This window comes from Lontra canadensis, unplaced genomic scaffold, assembly GCF_010015895.1.
Source record: "Lontra canadensis isolate GAN:19392208 unplaced genomic scaffold, GSC_riverotter_1.0 scaffold188, whole genome shotgun sequence".
NCBI classification, from domain to species: domain Eukaryota; kingdom Metazoa; phylum Chordata; class Mammalia; order Carnivora; family Mustelidae; genus Lontra; species Lontra canadensis.
The window spans coordinates 113,609-122,639 of record NW_022631182.1 but is presented as its reverse complement, the minus strand read 5'-3'; the positions used below and the strand labels follow the sequence as shown (position 1 = coordinate 122,639).

At 46.7% G+C, this 9,031-nt stretch overlaps 1 protein-coding gene across 1 annotated transcript in view; it reads right to left on the bottom strand.

Annotated features, from left to right (window-relative positions):
- Positions 1 to 7,502: 7,502 nt before the first annotated feature.
- The window catches only part of XRCC5 (X-ray repair cross complementing 5), an 88,954-nt gene continuing 87,425 nt past the window's right edge, over positions 7,503 to 9,031 (bottom strand). Inside the window, exons 20-21 of the mRNA XM_032847459.1 lie at positions 8,504 to 8,578; positions 7,503 to 7,733 (exon numbers count right to left, since the gene is read on the bottom strand). Coding sequence (XP_032703350.1) covers positions 7,719 to 7,733; positions 8,504 to 8,578 — 90 coding nt within the window. The 3' untranslated portion in view covers positions 7,503 to 7,718. The remainder of the gene's footprint in view (positions 7,734 to 8,503; positions 8,579 to 9,031) is intronic.

Here is a 9,031-nt window from a genome sequence, read left to right as displayed (position 1 = left end):
GAGACCTCTGCAGACTCTCTCTCTGGCTATCACACAGGATGGGGTGTGTATGCGTGTGTGACCAGGAGGCTGGGAGGCCTGAAAGGGAACAATGGCTTACTCTGTGCAGAGTGTGACTTCAGTGAATGGAGTTTAAATCTCAAAGCCACCAGTGGCCATCCATCTAGCAAAATGGAAATCTAGAAGGTACAGCAACTTCTCTTGAGTTCAGAGCTAGTAGTTGGAAGGAGCTGGATGATAGAAACTTCTGGTTGGCTCACTGTTCTCTTCCCACCTTCTTTCCTGCTTTGAATAGGAACAAGGGGAGGAAAAGGCCTCAAGAACCGAGGTCTCTCCCAAGACGCTCCTGAGCCACAGAACCACCCACAGCCACTGGCTAGTGCCAGCCTTCTCGTAAGCAGAGAAAATAAAGCCTAATTTTAAGCCAGTGCTAGCTGGGATTCCCAACACTTACAGTCCGAAGTTCTCCAGACTGTTCTGTGAAGCGCACATCTGTGCTATGATGTCAGTGAGGGGAGCAAGGGACAGGTCCTTTATTCACCGCTCCCAAGAGAAGATTTTAATATTGTAAGAAGTGGTATACAGCCTAAAGAAGACACTGTTGTTTTTTCCCTTTCTTAACATAATTAATGGTATTTTGGATTTGAAGAAATACTGTATTTGAAAAGATCTCATGCAATGGACTGCTGGACCCATCAGGCTTCTGGGTCCCCAGAGATCTTGTTGCCTCTAAGTTGTCCAAACCGAATGGACAGTGGGATGGGAAGGTGAGTCTTTATTTCTGGGATGAGTCCACACATCTGTTTAAACAAGGCCCTAGCAATCCTCCTGCTGCCTTGAGAACGAGGTCCTTTTGAAAGGAAAACTTAAGCCATTTATGCCAAAATATTTATGCTACCAGTGATAAAACTTTTTTCAAATTGTCTTTGAACCTATGATACATCCTTTTGGATACCTGAGGTGTGGTCTCCAACTTTTGAGAGTATAGTTGATGTTTGAAAACACTGAAAAGTCACCTCTGGCCAAACCCTGTGAATAAGGATCAAAACAGGGCAGATGGTTTGCTCTAAGTGGGTGACGAAAATGAGCACGTTGCCTCCCAAGATGACTTTGAAGAACACCAGAAGTCTAGCCCTTTGCTTCTTTCTTGAGTCCCTACCCACCACCATTGGCTCTGGACAATCTGCAAACATTTGCTCCTCAGTGTCCCAGCTTTTTCCCCTTGTAGGACCTGGAGGCACAACTATCTTGGTTTGGAATTATTACTATGCTTAAATTTTTATTTAAATTCAATTTAGTTAACATGCAGTACACTATTAGTTTCAGGGGTAGAATTAGTGATTCATCAGTTCCATGTAACACCCAGTGCCCATCATATCCCATGCCCTTCTTAATGCCCATCACCCCGTTACCCCATCTCCCCAGCCACCTTCCCTCCAGCCACCCTCAGTTTGTTCCCTTGGTTTAAGTCTCTTATAGTTTGCCTCCCTCTGTTTTTACCTTATTTTTCCTTCCCTCCACCTATGTTCATGTTGTTTCTTAAATTCCACATGTGTGAAATCATACGGTATTTGTCTTTCTCTGGCTGATTTCACTTAACATCATACCCTCCAGTTCCATCCATGCAAGTGGCAAGATTTTTCTTTCTGATGGCTGAGTAATATTCCACTGAGTGTGTGTGTCTGTATACATACCCCATCTTCTTCATCCATTCATCTTTCGATGGGCACCTGAGCTCCTTCCATTGTTGGCTGTTGTGGACGTTGCTGCTATAAACACTGGGGTGCACGTGCCCCTTCGGATCACTGTTTGTATCCTTTGGGTAAATACCCAGTAGTGCAATTACTGGGTCGTACGGTAGCTCTATTTTAATTTTTTAAGGAAACTCCACGCTGTTTTTCTGAGTGACTACACTGGTTTGCATCCCCACTAACAGCGTAAGAGTGTTCCCCTTTCTCCGCATCTTCGCCAACACCTGTTGTTTCCTGACTTATTAATGGTTTGGAATGATTTTTCCTCTTTTAGTAAAAAAAAAAAAGCCAGAAGTAGACTAGTATTTCTATGTTACTTCTCACAGATCTCATTCCTCAGCTTTCTGTCTGGTCCAAGTTAGACTCTCACCCTCTCAGAAGTGAGTACGTTCTCTTCCACTTACTTCATGGGGAAAACGTTGTGATGCAGGCCACGGGAAGTTGGGGTTGACAAAGATGGTTCTTGGGTGTTGAAGCTGCAGAAAGGATGGGTCACACTCAGGCAACTTCTGCTGGTTTTCTCCAACCCCCATCAGACATTCCCAGCTGGGGTCGGGTTTCATACCACCAGGCAGCAGAAAGGCCTCATGACTCCCTTTGACCCCCACCTCTGCCAGCTGCCGTCAGTGCAAACGGATAAGAAACTGAACATACTTTCCAATCTTTCTACTAGGATTGTGATGGAGAAAAGCCACACATATTAGATGGTCTAGATTAGATGGTCTTGCTCTGCCTCTGAGCAAGGCTGTTTCTAAGGCAGACCAGCAGAGAAGGGAACGCATCTCCTTCCTGTTTTCAGAATCCCTGGAGATCCGTCCACAGGGCGGGAAGAGCCTTGGCGTCGGAACAAAGCGTCCCGTGAAATACACAAAAGCCACGTGGCCGCAGGAAACGTGTGTCTGCATCTTTGAGGAGGTGTCGGATCTTGCCCCTATTTCCCCCAGTTAAATAAATCCACACCCAAGAGCTTGGAGTGAAACTTTCCAACTATGAGCAGCAACAAACGTGTCACACACGCTACCCTTCTGTGTTTTCCGTGCCAAGCTGTTATGGACGGTTACTTTTTAGGAGTCATTTGTGTGCTCACTTCTGAAAAGGGAGTAACAGATGTTTGCTTCTGGCCACAGAATCAAGGCTGGGGGGGCCACAGTGTTACCTAAGGAAGGGGCCGGGTTAAAAGTCGCATACATGTGACTGATTTCAAGTTGAAACCTTAAGGAATCCATGTCATCCAGAGAGGACTGGACCACCCCCGTGGTCAGCCTGTCTCACCCCTGCCTTCCCTGAAGCAGGTCAGAGGTCACAGCTCACGTGCAGCCCTGAAATAACCGACTCCAGACACATTAGTGAGGAGTGAGTATTTCACTGAATAGAGTGGGGAGGCGGAAGACTCCCTCACAGCTTCCACCAGACAGAACTAAGAATACAATGCCTTAGGGACGACTGTGCTTCCCTCATCACTGAAGTCCCCCTTCCTGCCAGCTGGCCAACCTCTCCTCTTTCTCTTCACCACCCTCTACAACTCCCCCCTCATTTATAACATAACGTTCATCAAAAGAAAGGGTGGCAATTAGCCAGAACATGACCATTGCCATGTCTGTTTCCTCAAGCTTTCCTGCGGCGTCATCTTCCTCCAATAGGTCTCTCCCTACCCTGCTGTCCCACCATGTGCTCACGGATCCTCACTCTAGCCCTGCAGGGGCTCCCATCGTTCCCAGCATCCTGAAATGGTGAGAGGGCAGAGAGAAAACCAGAGGTTCGCCCAAGCTAAGACATGATATAAGACACATGCTCTGGGGCTTGGCAAAGCACTTGCCCACCCGCGATGCTGCAGAGCAAAAGGCAGGTGGGCCTGGGAAATGCAAACTGTAAGGCTGGGAATGAGACATGTGTCTCGGTTGCCTCTTCTCTACCTATGGCACCTGCTCTGTTCCCATTATTCAAGCAGCCCCTGCAAAGCTATAGATATGAGCCCCCCCTTTGACTGAGAAGGTCCTGTCTTCTCCTAGGCCATCCTGCCCACAGATGAAACACAAGTGACTCCATTATTCTGTTGCTCACAGAGGTTAAGGGACTTGCTAGTGCCACAGAGCTGTCAAGTGTTAGTGACATTAGGCTTTAATAAACTAGGAGTCTCGAACATGCAGCACTATGGAAACGCTATGGCATTATGTCTCTCTAAAGAACAGAAGTAAATTGAGTCCGGAGTTAGGTTCAGATGGAGAAAAGAGGTGCTTCCTTTCTTTCCAAGGTGACCGCAGGAAGCCAAACTACCAATCTGGGATTTTAACTGCTGATCAGGGGGACTGACATACATGGAAGGGCCAGTGTGGGCTGGAGGAAGCCCCATGTCCCCATCACCCTCCAGATACTCTCCCGCTAGAGGGAGGAGGACTTACAAATGTGACTGGTGACTGGAATGTGTTTATTAGGGGTCATTAAACCCGACAGGTTATATGTACACTAACCTCCATAGGCATTTCTACTTCTGCTCCATGTTGCCGGCCAGACAAGAATGATATTCCTGCTCTGTCCCAGGCCTCGCCGCCAGCTGGGGGCAAAACCTGGATGTAGGCAGCAGACTATAAGATGAAGCCCTGAGCTGTTCTTCTGTGCTGGTTTCCACTTTGCTGTCTACTCTATGTACTGAGTTCCCGCAGGGCATTAAAGGGAAAGGGGTATTTGGCAAGGCAGGAGGATACGGCCATTCCTTGGGCCCTGGTTTTGGTACTAACTTAATATGGTCAAAATCTAGGAGGACAATATAATCTAAAATCCCTATTAGAAGGCCACTTTGGAGAGTGAAAAGGGGCATTATGATGATGATGATGACGATGATGTCAGGACAATAATGCCCAAGTACACATGGTTACCTTACCAAACCATCAACACTTACCCTGGGTCCTAACCCCCTACCTTAATCACACTGAGACTGTAATTTTCAAGTAATAACTAGAAAGAAAGCCTAAGTAAAACAGCAACAGATAATTATGAAACTTAGCGCTGGTATATTCAAGGTTCTAAAAGAAAGAAGACAGAAATAAAGACAGGAAGGCGGACCTACTCTAAAGTTCTGCCCGTACCCTCTATTTTGGGTTTTCATAAGACCATAAGGCTTTTTCTGAATAAAGCATGTTGCAGTTTACAAAGTTCGCTCACAGGCATGCTCTAAGGCCGGTAACCAGTCGGGCGCAATGAGAATGGTCAGACAGCACGCACCAGAGGCAGAACCGATTTCAGATCTGGGCTAGCCTAGTGTCTTTCCCTACCCATGCTGCAACCCCTCCAGGCAGCGACTCTAAATGAGTGACCAGCTTGGTCTCTGAACCTACAATACTGGGAGCAAAGGGGGCCAAGGGGAGACAGTGGACCAAACAGAAAATCTGTTGCTTACATCATATCAGCTGCAAAGACAGTCATTACCACCGAACATATTCCAAACAGAAATATGTACGTGTGCACTTATTTTCAAAGCCATCAGGGACTAGGTTAAAAAAAAAAAAAAAAAAAGCCTATTCTCAACATGGTTTTCTAAATAATTTTCCAAGATTCTAATTTTATATGTAAATTAAATGGCAATCAAACTCCAACATTTAGAAGTGGTTCTTAACAGGGGGGCATGTACCCTTGAGGGGGCATTTGGGTTGTGACTGAGGGGCCGTGGGGAGTCCCCTCCTTTATCTCACCTCCTCTCTAAGTCAGTATGTGTTGGTGCCACAGAAGACCAAAGGTGGCAGAGATGATGGCCCGTGACTTCCGACCGCCACGCAAACCTATCATCTGTGGGACAGACAGGCTTCCGAGGCCTAGCCGTGGCTGGCGGACGATCCTGTACTACCACTTGCTACTCTCTAGGTCACAGCGGGCAGAACACCAGGGAGTTCTCCAGATCTGCAAAACTCGTCTCAGGGAAATGGGACCTCGGGGCGCGCAACCGGAACATCACGCATGCCGCTCCTCACAAGAGTGTGTTCTGACTGAAGACACACAGCCCGTACACTGTGCCTACAGGACATGGATTCAGACTCTGCATGGCTAATTTTATCCTCTCTCTCCCTAGCGTGTTAAACTCACCTCTTTCTTCAGGTATTCAGATAATTTAGGTCAAAGTGGGGTTAGAGAAGCACAAATAATCCCACAATGCACAACACAAATCAGCAAGTATCAGATCTAAAGGACTAACAGGATTCAAACTCTTCCCGGTCTGAAGGGCTGGAGACAGAAGGGCTGTCTCCAAGAGGGAACTTCACAAACTGCCAAAGACCAGTGATTCAATCTTATCAGGCCATACCCACTGACCTCATTCATACCCCCAGGTGGATCCGATGAGCATAATACAGAATTTAGAGTACAAAGTTTTCCTTCTTCATATGAAACGGTTCAGATCTGTCCAGGTCACAAACATCCTCTGGGCTCCAACCACCCACTAGACAGTAAGATACAGATGGCATCCTTCATGGGAGTTGCTTCGAATGGGCACCTGGATATCAAGATTGACTAAGGTGGGGGCACCTGGGTGGCTCAGTTGGTTAAGCAGCTGCCTTTGGCTCAGGTCGTGATCCCAGGGTCCTGGGATCAAGCCCCTCATCGGGCCCCTTGCTCAGCGGGGAGCCTGCTTCTCCCTCTCCCCTGCCGCTCCCCTTGCTTGTGTTCTCTGCCAAATAAATAAATAAAATCTTAAAAAAAAAAAAAAAAAGAAAGACTGGCTAAGGTGTGCACAGTATTGAGGGGGTGTCCTAGAGGCTCAAGTGAACCACTCCTCTCTCAACTCAGCTGACTGAACAATGTTCTGTTGTGGAGGGTTGTTTTCAAGCAATGCATAGAGGATCTCTAATTCCCAGCACAGCACTGAAAAATTCTTTTGCAGATGATTCATAATGAGCGACAACCATTTATCTATACTTATATCCAGCCATTTATACCTTTAATATTACCTTTGCAAAATGAAGGGGAGCAGTGACCTTTTACAGGGGTGCAGAGGGTAGGGGAGACTGGGCACCGTGGAGTTTGGGATACAAAGAAGGAGTTAGAACTCGGGGAAGGAATGAGGTCTGGGGGAAAAAAAGGGGAGTTTGCTATTTTCTTACTTTAAGAAAGGAAACATCACCCAGACAGAGCAGAAAGAAGACTCAGGTAGAAATGGAAAAGAATGGGAAATTAAGGAAGAAGTGTTTGAACAGAACCATACTTTCTCTCTGTGAGACTGTTAAGTAGGCAGTAATGAAATGATAAAATCCTAACTAGGGGGGTGAATCTCTGCATTTTGTTTTCTTTTCTTTTTTAGAGTTTGCTGATATGTCAGAGGCTGGGCCAAAAGGGTGTCATTTCTTCCAGAGAGCACTGCCACAGTTCAATACGTGGGGAAGTGGTGCTCCCCCCTCCCGCCCTGCTTAAGGAAACCACCTATACACACAGCTGACGTAATGTGGGACTCAAAGGCTTAAATAAAAAGAGAGACCAGCCCTTAGCCGTGATTTCCCAAACCCACCCTTCTGCTGGTAAGAAACTAATGCCACCATTGGATCAACACAGTTGGGACTGCCACTGGAGGGTCTGACTGAGGACTCCACCTCTGGGGGAGAACTGAGGAACTCACCAGTGACATGCCATAGTTCTGGACAAGACGGCTTCATGGGGGCCGCAATCCTCACCAACATACCAGGTCAGGAGGAAATCCATTTTCCAGAAACTTCAAAGTATGGGCATTATACACTGAGATCAATAAAGACCACAAAAGAAATAATACACCGATGAGAAAATAACAAGGATTCTTTATAAACGTGTATGGGATCGAAATTATCCCTTACATATGTAAATATTCATTCCAGAGAATTAGGAGAGTCACTGCCACATGACCTATGGGGACCATCTCCAGAGCTTCCCGTTCCCCTTGAAGGGCCTCCTCTGGACAGAGCTCCCAGCGTGACAGCGACGGCAACTCTCCTCGATTCCCCACGCAGCCACGACCTAGATCAAGTCCAGCTGTGAACAAAAACAACACTTTTAGAAAGGAGCCAACTCTGGACCACTGCCTCTCCGGTGGGAGACCATCTAACAACAACGGCTCTCCTCACCAGTGGCAGAGCTGGACTTGCGCACCGACTCGCTGCTACCTATTGTAGGCATTAAATACCAAGTGTCTCGTTACCAGCTAAGGACTTCCCCACAAAAAGACTGAGAGTGTTTACTGGAATCAGCTGTCACGTGAGGCTTATAGGCAGGAAGTCTCCACACGTGAAAGGTGGATACAAAGCCAACACTTACACTGCCTCCCAGGCACCCAGACGTGGCTTGAGAAGGTCCAGAAACCCCCAAACGCCTATCAGCTGATTTTGTTTACATTAAGTTAATTGAGAACATTCAAGAATTAGGCTTCTGAAAAGCTGTTTTTATTTGTCAACCCACACAAATTGCATGTTGTATTGCTTATTTGGGTTGAGAGCAATTTCAGTAAATTATGACATTCTGCTACTAAAGGAATGGCCTCGCCAGCTCTTTCCAGTCCTTCATAGGAGAGGATTAAGCTGAACGAACAATATAAGTGAAACCAGAGAGCACAGGAATTTCCATTATGAAATTACCTATCTGATTAAATTTATAATGGCAATAAATAATAGTGGAGGGAGCTTCTGGTGTGTCAGCAATTAAAACCCAAACAAGAAACAAGTCCACGGTAAGCAGCGCTGTGGCTGTGTTTACGGCTCAGGCAATGTCAATCCAGAGAACACCTGGTATGTATTAAAAGCACTTACTAAATCATCCACGTCACCACCTTCTGCAAATACGGCTGCTGTGTCTTCATTTGGATTTTCTTTAGGCTCCAGGAACTGTGAAAAGAAAGTTAGAGACACCACAGTGACATTTTTGCCTCTTTGGATGGAGGGCACAGTCTCCTAGCAGTGCCACAGGCAGATCTAAGAAGGGCCCACTCATCCCCAAAGTGTCACTGCAATGGCCTCAAAGAAACCACGCCTTCCTCTGGCCCTGGAGGAGAGGAATGATTTTGAAGTTGAATAGCCCACACTCACTCGTCACCAGGTGAGTCACTCACTCCCTCTTGTGAAGACGGAGGAAACAACATGGCTCGCCAAGGCAGTGACCCCAGGGAGGGCCCATATCAGGTGCAGAGGACACCCAATATTCCCATTTCTGCTTCCACAGGGGATATGTGTGCACATTAGGGTTAGGAACAGAACCAGACTCCCCAAACCAGTATGTCTTGGTCTCTCCTGAAAGGAGCATAAGAATCAAGTAGTTTGAACTCAGCAATTAGAATCTCA